The 17,483-nt window shown below is 34.3% G+C and overlaps 2 protein-coding genes across 10 annotated transcripts; both read right to left on the bottom strand.

Moving 5' to 3' along the window:
* Positions 1-317: 317 nt before the first annotated feature.
* On the bottom strand, positions 318-4,739 carry LOC112709115 (uncharacterized). The gene is made up of 6 exons (XM_025761014.3): positions 4,139-4,739; positions 3,413-3,555; positions 2,385-2,528; positions 1,736-1,921; positions 1,264-1,388; positions 318-837 (listed from the first exon to the last, which is right to left on the bottom strand). The coding sequence occupies exons 1-6, from the start codon at positions 4,341-4,343 to the stop codon at positions 612-614; spliced, it is 1,029 nt and encodes a 342-aa protein (XP_025616799.1). The 5' UTR covers positions 4,344-4,739; the 3' UTR covers positions 318-611.
* Positions 4,740-5,363: 624 nt separating this feature from the next.
* LOC112709089 (agmatine deiminase) lies at positions 5,364-14,861 on the bottom strand. Of its 9 annotated transcripts, none has more exons than XM_072202574.1 (11): positions 14,342-14,861; positions 9,496-9,644; positions 9,005-9,118; positions 8,803-8,892; positions 8,604-8,682; positions 8,401-8,456; positions 8,226-8,304; positions 7,699-7,833; positions 6,856-7,088; positions 6,087-6,245; positions 5,364-5,742 (listed from the first exon to the last, which is right to left on the bottom strand). In XM_072202574.1, the coding sequence occupies exons 2-11, from the start codon at positions 9,583-9,585 to the stop codon at positions 5,659-5,661; spliced, it is 1,119 nt and encodes a 372-aa protein (XP_072058675.1). In that variant the 5' UTR covers positions 9,586-9,644; positions 14,342-14,861; the 3' UTR covers positions 5,364-5,658. The 9 variants fall into 9 exon arrangements, with proteins under 9 accessions (XP_072058675.1, XP_025616782.1, XP_072058661.1 ...); XM_025760997.3 differs by having other exon boundaries at positions 6,775-7,088; positions 14,342-14,856; XM_072202560.1 differs by having other exon boundaries at positions 6,775-7,088; positions 9,496-9,635; positions 14,342-14,804.
* Between the last annotated feature and the right edge of the window lie 2,622 nt (positions 14,862-17,483).

Genomic DNA, 17,483 nt, shown 5'->3' with positions numbered 1-17,483 from the left:
TACCATATGTCAACATAAGCTCTTATCAGCACATTTCTACACATGAGGAACAATTTGAGTTTCGACACGATAGTCTTTGCCTTCCAATAATACAAACAATAATAATAAAAAAAAGATTGGAAATGAACGAGAGGACATCTCTTTCAAATATAAGCACCATAGTCCATACTCCATAGCTATAGGCTAGTATAAGTCCCTTATTAGAGCCACAATAAAGCTGTTAAACACAGACTCGACCGTTGACTCGTCCGGATATTGGGAAAGTGACTAGGTGAGCGAAAATATGGAGCTAAAAATGAAAATAACACATCAATAAATAAGTAAATAAACCATATGCCATTTATGCGCATGAATCCTGAAGAAGATTACAGGGAGACTGGCCATTTCATAAATTACAATAGACAAAATTATGTATAAATTACTGAAATAATAATTAAGCCCAATGCCCAACTACCTAGACTACCACAAAAAAAATGTAAAGATACACATAAAAACTAAGGCAGGGAACTATTCCTTTTCTATCTATCTCAATAGATAGGGAAGGCACATGAAATTTTAACAACTGCAATGTGTATGCCTCAACTGTTCTCTTAAATCTCTCCCAAAGTAACTCAACCAGAGAACTTTGCAATCAACTTATCAACATGAATAACAATGTCATCTATCCGGGGCCGCACAGCAATCTGGGGCTGAAGCATCCATGATACAAACTGATGAAGAGCGTCTGGATATTGAGACTTACGTTCAGTTGGCCATTTGATTTTAGCATTTAAAACAGCTGATCGGAGGTCTCCATCAGGCTCATCAAGTGCATATTCAAATGGAGATACCCCATACCTGCAAAAATCAATCAAGTGATAATAATTATTACACTGTATTATCTTACAAATTAACGCATTTATTTTCTCATTACAATAAACAACTCTGCCATTTGACTTCGGTGGAGTGCCAAATCAATGGTTAATGTCAAGGAACAACCCTTGGATAGCAAAACAAAACAAAACTAAAGTGCAGAGCCAGCAGGTTTCACTTCATGTGTTTCTATCTTTTGATCATGAGCATTGCCCAAATCAATAATCTATGCACAGATGGCTTGCACATGAGTTTGTTCTTTAATATTCACTGTCAATAGAGACGTGGGGTTGCATAAGCATAACTCAAGTACATCAACAGATGCATGGTGTAATGCCATTAAGGCAGCAAAATTGTAAAAAGTATTAAACATAAAGCTTAAACACGTACAAAAGAAAAATCAATTCTCACATTATTGCATATAATGTGCATCCTAGTGACCAAACGTCAGTCCTCTCATCTATATCACCTTGGCTTGGGCATTCCCACAGCTCCGGAGCTTGGAAAGGGGCAGAACAGTGTTCAGCTGCCCATTCCTACATAGGAAGACAAAAAATAGGAAAAAGAGAAGGTCAGATGACTGAAATTGAAACACAATCCTCCCATACATGTAAAACCCGAATGAGAATGTAGATAAGCAATTGAGTATTTACAAATGAAATAGAAGCTATTATGTGGAATAACAAAATCAAAATGATCTCACACTAGCCTGCTGATGCATATAAGCCTACTTTCTATAATATTAGGAAATACAAGCTCACAAACTATAAATGGGGCAAAAGCATCAATAAATCAATAAATCTAATATGTGGCTAGCACAATGCATAAATTTCATTTATAAAAAAATTTAGAGAGAAAAAAAAAAGGGGGCTGAACAAAGCACCTGCAACTGGAGTGCCTCTGATCTGGAACCAATGTGCTTCCTGGCAGGACGAGCACTGCCAAAATCCATGAGTATGGCAAGAGGCGATTGTCCTTTTCTATGTGTTATGAGAACATTACCAGGTTTGACATCATTATGAGCATATGGAGTATCTAAACCATGCATATGCTTGAGTCCTGCACAAAGCTGTTGAGTTGATTTGTCAGGGCTAAAAGGATTTCAGAAGAAATCAAACTTTTGTCAGTTTAGAGTACTAAAGAACTCTAGAATATAAAGAAGTGTATATTGAATCAAACTAATATTTTTATTTTTTATTTTTTATATTTTAAAAAAGAAAGGTTGCTACTTAGATTCTAAACGTAAAAGTAGTATGAAAGCAGTATAGGCCAGAGATGTCCATATTTATCCTTCAATTTGATTCTTAACAGAGAAAATAACCTATTCCAAAGAATTACTAGGTAAATACATATACGAAATTCATGACAATGAGAAAAGGATACAATAGATGTCAAACAAGTAACATATGTTTTTATCCAAAAAAAATAAAAAGTATCATGTGCTGAAAATCTTGAATTGCAACTATGATGCTTGAGATACCTGATCCCTGGTTATAATAAGACAATTACATGACAGAAGAAAGTTCTTTTACCTGTCGAAAGATTTGAAGAACATCCGAGGTAGGAAAGGATTCCTTCCTGGCTTGCATTGTCTTGGTATTATCTAGCAGTGTTCCATCCAAATGAAGTGGAAATAACAAGTATGCCTCGTGGTTCCAAGATTTTTGTGGAGTAGGCTGCCAACAGAAGGGCCATGTTCAACATAAATATAAAAGCACAACAACTGTAACAAGGGAAGGAACAATTAAGTTGCAATTCACACATCATTTTCATTCCCATGTAGTAAAATTATCACTTATCAACTTAGAAAAATAACTTAGAACAATTAAGAAACTACACTAGCAATGCCACTTCATACCACACAATTTATACATAATTCCAACCAAGTTTGGAAAACCAGATCTTGTAGCAGCAATAGATAGAGGTCCTTGTAAAATAGCACCATTAGTAGTGATATTATGTTTTCAAAGACATAATACCATAAGCAAGAAGCAATTCTTATCGAAATAATCCAATTTTAAAAGGTTGAATAATAGACTAGAATCAACTTTGCCATGATATGCAGGATCTCACTTGGTACATATCTCTATCCCATTACATTGACAAGCTTTGAGAGTCTCATTCTAATCCCTTCGCAATCACATATCTCAAAAGAATTTTTGTTGAGCATCCACAAGAAAAATCAGATACCCGTCCTTTTTCCATTCAAAGTGCACATAGGAAAGGTGAATTACTTTCAGTTTAAACCGGTTAAAATAAAACACCAAATACTGGCTGCTGAATGCTTTTTTTGTCAAGGCATAGTTCAAGTGCCCGTAGAAGGTATCCCCTAGAAGGCATTGGATTCTACAGCCTTCATACATAGTATCTGGAAACTGCTGAATTCCAAACCCAGCAGATAGCATGTTTTCAACTTCAGGACATAAATCCAATTACATAGCCAAAGCTAAAGAACAAATATGGAGGTTGAATAAACAAACCATTTTCTTGTTTTGATGAATTTATGTTTTTGATATGATTCGGAGAGGAACGGGTGTTGACTGCTGCTGTAACTACTTACCTTGACAGAAATGATTGCATGATCGAGAAGCGGGAGCAGATTTGGGTGGTTGAACAGTGAGGAAACACGGATCTCCTCCCTGACCAACTCCAGCTGCTCATTGCTCTTGATGAGGACCTTTTTCATAGCATATGTTCCGTCCTCTACATAAAAACACATCAGCAATGTATCAATTTCACTCCGCTGAATCAAATTATGTGTGCCACCTATTCAGAATCTTCTAAAAAGACAAGTATTACAACAATGAAAGAGCACTTTCTTCATCCCTGATTATCAGATTCAAACTCAGTTGACAAAATGCAATAGAAACCCCAATTTCCAACCCTTGAATGAGCAAGGAAATATACAAAACAATCCGTATCAATCACCAAGCAGAGAAACAGTATCATTTTACCACAAGTACTTTCAAAATTACAGAAATGAACAATAGCGCACACACACAACTCTCTTCCGGCAGCATTTTACAGATACAAGAAACAGGAAGCTCGAATTAGCAATGAACTTCACCAGATCGAACGGCACCGACAAAAATCGGAGAACAAAACGACTTCGAAGATCCAAAAGGAATCGCACATCATAACGCAATATGACGGAACTCACACAGATCACGCAGATCTGATCCATCATCGATACTATTGGACAATGCGATTTCAGAAAAGTAACAGCAACGATACAGCACAATTCAAAGCAATGACAAGTGAAGGAGAAAAGAAAAAAAGAGCGAACCGGAAATGTGAGAGGACTGTTTGAGCTTGGAGGAGAAACCGCCGGAGACGTTGTCGGCGGGAACGTCCTTGACGAGGAAGACATAGGCGTTTCCACCTTCACCGAGCTGCCTGACGATACGGAACCGGTTCTCGTTGATCCAAACATCTCCGCCTCCGTTAACGGAATCGTAAAGTGCGTTCAAACCAGAAAATGAACACCCCATTCTTCTTCTTATTATTATAACACCACTCTATCTCTCTCCCTATTAGAGCGTAACGTAATGTAACCAACTGAAATCAGGTGTCCAAAACCAGAAGTCGAATTTCGAAGACCTGATTCCACGTCAAATTTTTGAGTAACGAGAGATTTGTAATTTTATATGCGTGTGTTTTGTGTGAGTCTAAGGCTTCTTTCAATTATTATTATTTATTTAATTTTTATTTTGAGCTGAGTGAGCTCCAATTCTTGGATCGCGCGATTCTGGAATCTGAACCAAACACCTGTTTGTTTTCTTTTTATTTTTGGGCGCCCCTTCCTTCTTTGGATGGATTTTCATTTTTTCCGTTACACTCCACCCCAGTCCCCAAGTCAACCATTATTGAAATTTCTGTGCTGCTCTTTATTTTTTTTTTTCTGAAATATATTTAAGGATCTTGGCCTAACTTTTATTTGGCCCAATTTAATGATTTAGTCAAGGTCAGAATTCAAACTTTAATTGAAACCTTACCAAAAGTTTGAAACTTAGCCAGACCAAGCCAAAGTTTTCAAAAGAATTAATTATCTTACTTTCTATATACTATGAATAGTTTACCCAAAAAAAATAAATATCATTGTATGAATAAGGTACTTTATGAAAAGAAAATTGATTTCTCCAATTAGTAATTCCATTTTGTATTTTAGGAGTTAAACTAACATAATGTAATAGCCGATTAGAAATTAGAACACAATTCTATTTCCATTGTAGGTGATAATCAATCCAAAACCATATAGCAACTTCTCTTCTATATCTATTGTAAACGTAAGACCTCATTCACAGTTAATAAATTTATCAGGTGATTTAGCTAAGATGCCTTTGTGCCTAAATAGAACTACCCTAAACTGCAATAAAGATTAAGAGATTTAAGAAGAAATTTGATTCTACTTTAAGGATCATATTGTATAATCCTTTAAAGATTTTGCTTCAACAAAGCATACCAAACTTACATGAAATTCAATTATAACAACACCTGAGGGAAGACTCGACTTGAAAAATGAAGAAAAATTTCATAGATACATGGTAGATCATAGTTGGAAGCATTCAAGTACTTTTACAAAGTAAAAACTAGAAATCTCTAATTTATTCATTCATTTAGATTTTCCAACTTGAAAAATGCCAGTTTACATTTTATTTCAATGCACTTGAACACACTTTTGTGCCTCTATGTGGATCAATCATTTGAAGATTAATGGAATGAACCAAGCAGTTTAATCAATGATCCAGAGACTACAAATTTCAATGCAAATACAACACTCGTGAACAAATGTTGACAGTACTTTGCTCAAAAGGCTGGTTGTTGCTGAGTAATGCAGTGTATATTTCCACCAGCTAAAACAATCTCCCTTGAACCTTCGATTCCAACAACCTAGATATTAGCCACAATTAAGAATGTCAGTAACCAAAAAAATACATCAAGAGCCCCAAAGAGAGAGAGAGAGAGAGAATAAAACACAAATTTTGTTCTTTCTTGTACTGTCTTCATTTTTTTTTTTCCAAAAATATTTTTAAAACCAAAAACATTGAAAATAAATACATAAACCAAATAGACTCTTGGGCATTCAAATTTGGTATTCTTCCAGATGTTTAGGATAACACCTTGATTCGAGAAAGCTGAAGTAATTATTGCAAATAATACTTAACTCTGAAAGGTTACCATTTGGTGAAACATTCTTCAACAAAAATAGCATTTTAACAAGCAGTTTTACTTACTTTGTGATCTGGGAAGGCCTTTGATAGGACTCGAACAGCTTCATCGTCCCACTTCTTATCTCCAAATTGTGGTACAATGATACCTCCATTTGCAATGTAAAAGTTCACATAGGAAGCAGCAAGCCTAATACCTGGAAGTCTTGCCTTACCATCATCACCCTGAAAAATATAGTTATATTAATAGTTCAGAAAAGGCATTGAGTGAACTGATACAAGAGCAGTTGCATGAATATTGAATAATTTCAGTCAGAAGTGTGTAAATTAAATTCATCGCTTCAGTCATCAACATTTCTCTAAGCTTGGTAGACAAGTTTTTTGGTATAATCAGTTAGCAAAGTCATCAAAAGAAACAGGATATCTCAATTTAAACTGTACACCTGATCACAAACCACCACATTCTAACAAAACAGAACTGGTTCATATCTCTGAATTTTCCATATAAACAGAGAGAAATTCCATCAAAGAAACATCACACATAATACTTAGTAGATACTATCCAACATTAGAACTTAGTATTAACCAAAATAGAGGGCTATGACTTGATATATGCCCAATCAATTTCCCATTAAGAAACAGAATGGCCTCAAATATTACATCAAGAATTGATATAGATGGTGACAAACTTTGTATTAAATCTTGCAAAATATTAGCATAAGTCTTCAAATGAAATGAAATAATAAGATGATACCTTTCTTTTATAACATCCAACTTTGAAGAAATTATATTTTTTTATTGACAAGACAAGAAATATGAACTTGGATGCTATAACCTGCACTACTCCAGCTGCCTCTTTCTCTGTCATATATAGTGGCCCAGGAACATGGAGTTTAATGATTTCAAATTTTCTACCACTGGCATCAGTTTCATTAGAAAGCAGAGAATATGCTTCCATAGATCTTTCATATTGAGGATCACTTTCATCATCAGTCCAAGACAGCAAAACCACACCAGGCCTAGTGAAACAGCACATGTTATCAATATGGCCATTAGTATCATCATCTCCTGTACAAAAGCAGCATACCTCTCAATCAGATCTTAGGGAGTGAATAACATCTAAGTATCACTTTGAACCTAAAACTTGTATCACAATATTTCTCACATCATCTCTACATAAGAGCATAAGATTCCTAGCGCAGAAATTGCATTAATCGCTATAAATGTAATAATATTACATTGCAGAAAAAAAAATGTACTAATGTGTGGACGATAATAGTGAAGCTCTGGAGTCTTTAATTTACCGGCAAAAGCATATTCAAAATAACAAGATACTAATTTCCAGACAGAATGTGCATTAGAAAACACACATTCAGATTTGAACTTATTGAACCAAAGTGGTATCATTAAATGGGTGTACAACTTGTTCTTAAGCTATATTACATACTAAGCTGCATATTAGATTGGCCCATTTTTTATGAAAAATGAAACGAGGCTTTTATTCATAAATGGAGTTATTCTTATCCAAACACCAATCCATATCAGAACATATACTGCACCTCATGATAAATGGTCTTTACAAAAATCTTTGACTACACCAAATTCAAAATTCTGATCATTATAATATCAATTCATAGGAAGATTCTTAGTCTAAAAGATCAGCATCAAGTTTATATACCATACAATCCACGGGACAACCATATAGTCTTGCTGACTCCAAGATATGTCTTAAGTTGATCCTCTATTTGGTTCTTACTCATATGAGGATTTCTGTTCTTGTTCAAGAGACACTCTTCAGTGGTAAGGCAAGTACCTGAAGCAAGAAAAGGTTGCTGAAGTTAAAAGAATAACTTATAAATTTTGTAAGCTATTACAGAGCATTATATTCAAGCACAGTTCATTTGATCTCAGAACATATAGAAACGAAAGAATAAACTTAAACCACAAGTTCATGAACATAATTATATATAAACAATCATCCTGCCTAGTTAGCACTTAATTTATGAAAGGATTAGCACTATAAAACTACATCTTAGAGAAGTTTAAGAGCAACCTAATAGCATTTAATAAGCAGACTCATTGTCTACTTTACATGAATTATCAAAAGTGTATATTTCTTCATAATAGGGGGGAATTTATATTAAACAAGAAAACCAGGAATTTATATTTTTTTTAAAAAAAATTCAGCAAGCCAACAACTCTTACCTTCTCCATCAACATGTATGCTTCCACCTTCAAGTATCATTGAATGTGAAAATCTATGAACCCTCTCAACTGCCAAAATCTAGCAAACATATGATGATAGCGAAGTCATGTAGGCATTTTGCAATAGAGTAAAAGATGACAAAAGTAAAAATGTTAAATATTTAACTACACACACCTTCCTAGCAACAAGGATGTCCAAACTCCAATCAGTATAACATCCATCTTCTAACCCTGGAAAAGATTTATAAACTCCATTAGCTGAACTAACAATAATGAAGACATAACATCAACTAATCATATGTACTTCATTCATTCCACAAAAGAAACAGTCCTTGTTTGGGAGTAGAACGTCCAATATCAAAGGTCTTAAGTGCTTACCTCCCCAGCTATTAAAATTCCAGTCAATTCCTGCAATAGTTTGCTCTGCCTTACCAGACTCTGATCTTTTCACAACAAACTATTGAACAAAACAGAGAAAATTTTTGTCAACAATGAAAATTCTGCATGTGTAGAAATCCAAACATCTAGTATCTGACTTGATCAGAAAACTCATCCATGTATAAGGAGAAAAACTCACAGTTGGTCCAGTGTCACGAAACCAAGAATCATTCATGCTGATCTCAAGGACCCTGATATGTTCAGGTAGCATTCTCCTGGCATTCTCCCACTAGAATGGCAAAGAAATTTCAAGAATCAAAAGCCCCATATCATCAGAAACAACTGAATCCACTCCTCAAGATACTAGCCAAATAATGAAAATGTCAAAAACTTCAACCAACCTGGCCAGAACTAGCACAAACAGTTACATCCTCAAATCTTGAGATTGCAGATGCTACCTTGGCAAACACATCTTGAGCAGGAACAGCATTCTCTCTCCAGTTATCTGGGCGTTCCTGCCAAATAACACCAACCTAGTACTCATAACAATCACCAAAAGACCCCAAAAGTCCACCACCAAACACTGTTTCACTAGTTTTTTCAAGGCTGCCTTGGGTGGCTAAAACACGACAAAAATACAGAGACAGGTACACAAAATTGAGAGTCTCAAGACACTAGTTTCATATATTTTCTATAGTGGACACAAATTTACAATCTCTATATTCGTATATTTGTATCATGTCTCAATAACAACCATCTGTGATGAGAGATGTGTGAAACCATGTTCAAAGCTATGACCATGAATTGAACCTTGTGATTACTTTTGGTGCTGTGAAGTGTCTATTTGCTTTAAGAAAAATAAGAATAAAAGAGAGTGAATTATGCAACTCACAGGCCAACCCATCCAACATTGAGTGTGAGGTTCCCACTCCGCAGGCATGTGGAATCCATGACTCGCAGGCAAGCCTTGTAGATCCATCATAACAATCTGCCTTCACACTATCCTCTTGTGATTTTTTTCTGTGTCAAAGACTGAGACAACTGAAATAATGAAGGAAATATCTTACTTTACATCATTCAATTATATGCAACAATGAGAATCTACAGTTCTACACCTATATTTTATGACATAAAATTATATGAGTTAAAAAAAATCTTATTAAAAAAAGTGAGTAGATCTACCCTAAAACTGCATGCATGACCTTTGCAAAAGTAATGGTCCCTAGGATAAACTTCCAAGGATAAGAACACTATCTTCAAATATAACCCAGCCACAACACTAAGAATTTGATTTTCTCTTACACATGATTTTACTATACTATTAGATTTACAAATTCAATATGAAATTACAAATTAGCAATTGATTTTGATAATATGTGGGCAGAAAATACTGGTTAGATGACTAATTTAATTTTCTTTGCTTCAACAATCGAGATAAAAATGTAAAAAAGCAAGAGATACATGGCTACCAAAATGCATTACGGTGAATGGCAGAAGAAAAGTGTGAAATGAGAATCTGCTGATGTCAGCGAGTGGACACCATGTTAAGATAGCGCAGGCACACTTTTCGATAACACTTGTTTGAGAAGTGATTCCATATGGGTTATGGTTTTTATTGGAATAGATTCTCGCGTTATGAAAACTCACATTCAGTTGTCTTCACATGAAGTTAATAGTTAAAAATTTAGATGATAATTTAGTTAAATTTGTCTAGATAATTTTTAATTGCTAACCAAGGCTGCAAAAACCAAACCGATCAAGTGATTGATTTAATGGTTCAATTGTCTGACTGAGATCAAACTGTAGTTGAACCGATTTAAATATAAAATAAAATTGAGTAAATGGTCAAAATATCAAATTAGTCCTTAAAAGATTACTGGTTCATGTTAGTCCCTCAGTCACCTCCGTTACTAACGGCATTAGAGTTTGTTGATGTAGCACGTTAAGTAACACCACAACACACCTAGTAGTCCTAATTGACGACTAATATGATAAATTTATGAAATTATATCAAATAAACCCAAAATTGAGGGATTCCAATGCCTCAAGGTCCCCTCAATTAGTTTTAATTTGATCTAATTTCCAAGGTTGCGAGAACCGGACCGGTCAATAAACCGGTGAAGTCACTGGTTCAATGGTTCACTGGTTCGACCGGAGTTCAACCGGGGTTCAACCGGTTTAATTAAATATTAAATAAAATTATTAAAAAACTTAAAATAATCTTAAGTACATAAATTCAATGATCTCTAAATAAAATTTAATATTTCACATAATAAATTATCCATTACTTAATATTAGAGGTTCACAAACAACTTCAAACATCAAAGTTTATAAGTAAACAAAAAATAAAAGTACATAATGACAAACCCATAATGTTCTACATTCAAAAGATACAATTACTAGCAAGTTTTCAACTAATCAAAAGACCAGAAAACTTCAGACAACCATGAAAATAATCAAAATATTCATCATGAAGCAACAAAGTCAATAACAGCAATGATGAAAATAATGAAACAGAAGCAGCAAAACAGAAGTAGGTAACACAAGCAAAACAGAAGCAGCAAAACATATTCCAGGACAATAACTGCAATGATGAAAATAATAAAACAGCAAACAGAAGCAGGTAACACAAGCAACAATGCAAAACAGAAGCAGCAAAACAGAAGTAGGTAAAACAAGCAAAACAGAAGCAGCAAAACATATTCCAGGACAATAACTGCAATGATGAAAATAATAAAACAGCAAACAGAAGCAGGTAACACAAGCAACAATGCAAAATAGAAGCAGCAAAACAGAAGTAGGTAACACAAGCAAAACAGAAGCAGCAAAACATATTCCAGGACAATAACTGCAATGATGAAAATAATAAAACAGCAAACAGAAGCAGGTAACACAAGCAACAATGCAAAACAGAAGCAGCAAAACAGAAGTAGGTAACACAAGCAAAACAGAAGCAGCAAAACATATTCCAGGACAATAACTGCAATGATGAAAATAATAAAACAGCAAACAGAAGCAAGTAACACAAGCAACAATGCAAAACAGAAGCAGGTAACAGAAACAGCAATGCAAAACAGAAGCACATAACAGAAGCAGCAATGGAAAACAGAAGCAGCTACCAGAAGCAGCAAAAAATATTCCTCATGATTCATGAAGCAGCGAGCTAACAGAAGCAGCAATGCAAAAAATATTCCTCATGATTCATGAAGCAGCGAGCTAACAGAAGCAGCAATGCAAAACATATTCAAAATAAAAAACACCAATCCTGAAAATCAAGGGGGGCTCAGAAAATCAAAATCCAAAATCAAGCATAGAACAGGCGAGCACAGAACAAGATCAGAACCTCAGAAACACAAAATCAAGAAGCATAGGTGAAAGAACAAAGTCTTACCAAATTCAGAAGGAGGCGGGCTCGGCCGGTGGTCGTCGGCTGCTGTCGATGGTTGTGGGTGGTCGCTGTTGCTGTCGATGGTTGTGGGTGGCGACGAGGAGGCGGGCTCGGCCGGTGGTGGTCGCTGTTGCTCTCGATGGTTGTGGGTGGCGACGAGGAGGCGAGCTCGGCCGGTGGTAGTCGCGGGCTCGGCCAGTGGTACTCGCGGGCTCGGCCGGTGGTACTCGCGGGCTCGGCTATGTTGGCCTTGGTGGCCTTGATGGACGCTGGCGCTCTGTGGGTGGCTTGGGTGGCTATGGACGCTGGCGCGCTGTGGGTGGCTATGGACGCTGTGGGGAAAGGCCCTTTTCGAAAGGGAACTGGGGAAGAAAGGGGAAGATGGAAGAAAGGGGGGGGAGTATCAGATTAGGGTTAGGGAATAGGGATACATTTCGCGAACGTTATTGTTTTTTTTTTTTTTTTTTTTTAAATGCCAAAACGACGTCGTTTGGCATATGAATTTGCAAACCATTGAACCGCAAAAAAACCGGACGGTTCTTCCGGTTCGCCGGTTAACCGCCGGTTCGACCGGTTTTTTAGCCGGTTTTTTGTCAGGCAGTTATTAGCGTTACCCGGACTGGTTAGGTGACCGGTTCCCAATTTTTCCGGTTGAACTGGCCGGTCCGATCCGGTTTTCAGAACCATGCTAATTTCATAAACTTATCATGTTAGCAATCAATTAAGACTTCTAGACGTATGATGTAGTATCAACTAACGTGTAATACCAGCAAATTTGGACACCGTCAAAGGAAATGACGGAAGGACCAACGCGATTAATTTAAAATCTTTAAAGAACGAATTTGATTTAAAAAAAATTCGCAGACCAATTTGGAGAACAAGTGATCTTTCATGGATGAATTTGACTATTTACTCCAATAAAATTATTAAAAATTTAATAAATAATTTCGAATAGTTCACATTTGAGACAAAGTAAGACAAAAAAAATAATACAAATTTTGATAATAACTATAATGAAGTTTGAGCATACTGATTGCACCTACTAACCAAAATCCTAAAAGTTCAATGGATTAGGGGATTGGAGGCCCACACTCTCCACATCTTGAGTCCTCCGGAAGAAGAATTGTTTACTAAATGGCTCAGATTATAAACGTGAATGTTCTTGAGGAATAATTTTTGAATATTTGTTTTCAAATATTGCATTTGTTTTTAGTTTTAGAGAGACAAAGTACCATAAACGATGTTTTCTTTGTATGCAGATAGTCGAAGCAAAGAAAGCGTCAATTAATCAGCAAAGAAAAATCGAAGAGCTTGAAGCGCAATTGAATGAGGTGGAGGATGTTATAACCAAGGTTCTGAAAATCGGACCAGTCATCGAACCATTCTTGTCACTGGTTCACTGGTTTATTGGTCCAATCGGTCCAATCATAATTTAACCGGAAAAACTGTTTTATAATAAAATAATAAATAAATAAATTATAAATAAACACTCAAAAAATACAAACATCAAAATATTATTCAAACTTTAATGTCTATCATTTTGCCAAAACTTAGATAAATAAAACTTATTGACCATATTTAAAAATTCATATATCCTACCTTAAGCTAAGACAAATGAATTAGAGGCAATAAAATGAATTAAGAGTTCAATTAATCATTGATGAATGACATAAAATGAAGCTAGAGGCATAATATCTAATAGAAAAATTGAATGACTTAGAATTAAAACAACACCACCAATTAAAATTTAAAATAAAGCAACAACACCAACATGAACAATTGAAAGTAACAGAGCCACAACACGAACAATTAAAACACAATAACACAATAAAAAATTACGCAGCAGCAAAAAACTTTTCTAAAGATTAACAAGGATTATCGAAATTTCAGGCTTTGAGGACAATTTCAGCACAGCACAGTAAAACAGCAGTGAACAGAGCTAATCATTCAAAGCAAGAACACAGAACAATACAAAGAACAAAAACAGGACTAAAATGAATCAACTAATCAGTAATCATTCAATCCAAAACAGAGCTAATCATTCAAGGATTCAAATTTCAATTAGTAGCACTAGCAGAATTCCCCCAAAAAAATCAATGTTCTGATCAGAACTAAGAACAGAGAACGAATATTCATTAAGGTGTCCAAATCCTCATATCAAGTCTTCTACCACTAGCAAACCCAGAACACCAAAACACAATAAACAAAACTTTTGATTCTAAAACTAATAAATCTCCAAAAAAATCTAGACCGATTTGAATACTCACTATTTTCAACAAAAACTAAGGCATATCAACCCTCAAATTCACATAAAGTTCACCATTTTAGAAACAAGTTCACATTTTGGTACCTATTGGAAGAGGTGACAGCAAACTAAGTCCAACCAACTTCATCTCCTTCCCAATTTAGAATCCGACCGTCGGCGATGTCGGTGTATGGCCCTCCGCCGTGACAATCGAACACGAGACTATCAGGACCAAGGGCTCCGGTGACGTGGAGGAGGCGGGCGGCGTGGAGGAGTGCGCAGAGAAGCCATTACCTTCGATCTGAGCAGTTTGGGCAGAGTGTGAGGAAGAGCAGTTGAGTGCGACGGATGATGGCGATCAGGCGACGGGCACGACGACTGACTACGGCAGAAGCGCGGCTGAGCAGACGAAAACCAGACGCGAATGTCGATCGCAAGGAAGAAGCTGTAATTGGTAAGACCGTGAGAATGAACAGGGGTTGGAGACCTGGAGCACGACGACAGTGCGACGGACGGCGGTAGTGCCTCACTCCCTGCGGCGGTAGTGGAGGTTAGATGGTTAGGATTTGTTTGAGGGCAAAACCAAAAAGCTCTTAAGAGGAACGTGTGAGAATGAACTTGGGTCTTTTTTTTCTTTTGACAAAGTGTATTCTTTTGTGCTAAAATTTGGTAAAAATTTGAAAGATATCTTAAAGTTTTATTTTGTTTTAATTTTATTTTAAAAATTTTTTATTTATATTAAATATATTTTTGACAGTTAAATTTTTAAAAATTTAAGATTAATCTAATAATAATGCATGAAAATTATGTTTGATTTATTTGTATTGAGGGTTGTTCTTATAAAATTGTTATTGAATTAGTTTTAAATTTTTTGAAAAATTAGCTGTCAGGGTATATTTGATGCAAATCCAAATTTTTTGGGACAAAATTGAAATAAAATAAAATTTAGGAGTATTTTTAAAATTTATGTCAAACTTCAAAGACAAAAAGTATATTTTACCTTTTTTTAAATCAAAACGATGCAGTTTATTAAAAATTGGCCGGTTCTAAGCCGGTTCAATAGTTTTTGAACGGTTTGTAGATGGGCGGTTATTAGCTACTAACCGGACCGTTTTTATAGCCGGTTCTCGATTGGACCAGTTTGACCGGTCAGTCCAATCCAATTTTTAAAACCATGGATATAATAAAAGCAGGTCCCGTTATGTAAATCCCGCAAAATTAGCAAATATTTAGTCAATAAATTAATTTTTTAATAAAAGAAATTAAAATTGTGAATTTTATAGTTTAATGTAATAGAGCTAATTAAAATAAGAATTTTGATATTAATTTCAAAAAATTTGGCTTAAGATTAGATTGAACGGACTGAACCGATCGAACCGAATTTAAAATAGGCCCAAGGCCCAGCCCACTCAGCCAAACTGCCCAAACACACTTAAAGGAAGCTCTCCTTCCTCCCTCATTCAGAAAACACGCTGAAAACTCTAGGCCAAGGGGAAGAACACCACCATAAAACACAAACCCTTGATTGTAATCGAATTCACATAACTTTTGATCTGGAACTCCGATTGCCATACTATTTGAGGTCAAACATCCGCAGTAACAAACTCTACAAAGCCTAGTAAGTTATAAGGTGAGAAAATCATATTTCTAGTTCCTAATCTCTCTTCTTCAGTTCAAAAATGTCAAGGTTTTGGGTATTGAGATTTTAGTTAATTAGATGTTTTAGGATCAAATTGACTTGAGAGATTAGTGGGCTTTTGCTAAATTGAGGCACATCCAAGGTAAGGATCATTAACCCTAGTCAACTCCTTGTTTATATGTGTTGGATATTAAATTTTGGGTATGTATATGTGATAAAATGTGTTAGGTGTGTGTGTGTATATATATATATATATATATATATATATATATATATATATATATATATATATATATATATATATATATATATATATATATATATATATATATATGAAGCAATTGGAAGTGTTGGAAGCTTGGAGTGAGATCTAGTTGCTAAATTTTGGTGTTTGAGGCTTGCAACCTTGGGTTATACGTGGAAATCAGTCAAGGTATGATTTAGGTTTCTCGTATTTAATATATAATGTCTTGTGAAAATTTAAGTTAGATGACCATATGATATGCTTAGAAGGATAAGTATATTAAGTATGTGTTGGTGATTGAATGATGGTTGATACGTTCAGTGACGGATCTAAAAAAATTTGTCAGTGGGGGTAATACATATATAATATGATAATAATTTTTATAACTATATTTTATTATGGTAAAATATAATTAGTTTTCAAATTGTCTAACAAATAAATTTAAACACTAAAATAATAAGTTAAATAGGTTTTATATTTTTTTTAATTGTCAATACAATCAAATATTTTTCTTTTTATATATGTTATTGAACAATCATTTAAAAATTCATCTCTCATATAATTACGAAATCGACTTTTTATAATATTTATAGGCGAAGAGGTTTTTTCAAATAATGTTGTGGTTACTGCAAACCTAAAACTAATTTAAAAAAAATACCAATAAAAAAAATATTCTTTTGGGTCTATGTAAAAAAAAAATTATTTTAGAAACTAAGCTATTTAATTTCAGACAACATTTTTTTGTTTTATTTTTAATTTTTTTAGTCTTTCATTAATTAGATTTTAAAATTTTGCTACAAATTTTGATATAGACAATTTATAAAAAAAATCTTTAATAATATTTGTTTACATAAACATACCAAAAATCTAAAATTATTTTTAAATATTCAAATAATTTAGATATTAACTTTTTATTAATATTAAGCAAACTAAATATATTTTTTATGGATAAATTTTTAATTTTTTATAATAAAAAAATATTTAATAAAGTCAAATTTTGGCTCTTCATTATATTTATTTAATTTATTTAATTTGTTAAGCACTAAATTAATAAATAAAAAATAATTTTATTTTAACATTGCTACAGTGTATTAAGTTTTAATAATAATAAATTTATTTACTAAAATTGAATTAATGTGTTTTATTGGTGTTTTTATATATTTATTATTGGTTAATATTTATATTTATATTTTTTTTTCATTTTTATATAGTGAGAAGTGTGTGAACCAACAAAAAAAATTTGTGGGGTCAAATTTATTTTTTGAGTGGGGGCAAATATATTTTTTATATATATATTCTACATGAAGTTTCATAAAAATTCAATGGGGACACTTGTCCCCACATGGTTAAGGTAGATCCGTCTC

This window comes from Arachis hypogaea, chromosome 1 (assembly GCF_003086295.3).
Source record: "Arachis hypogaea cultivar Tifrunner chromosome 1, arahy.Tifrunner.gnm2.J5K5, whole genome shotgun sequence".
Classification (NCBI taxonomy): Eukaryota; Viridiplantae; Streptophyta; class Magnoliopsida; order Fabales; family Fabaceae; genus Arachis; species Arachis hypogaea.
The sequence above is the reverse complement of the archived record's forward strand: the minus strand, read 5'-3'. Positions and strand labels throughout refer to the sequence as shown.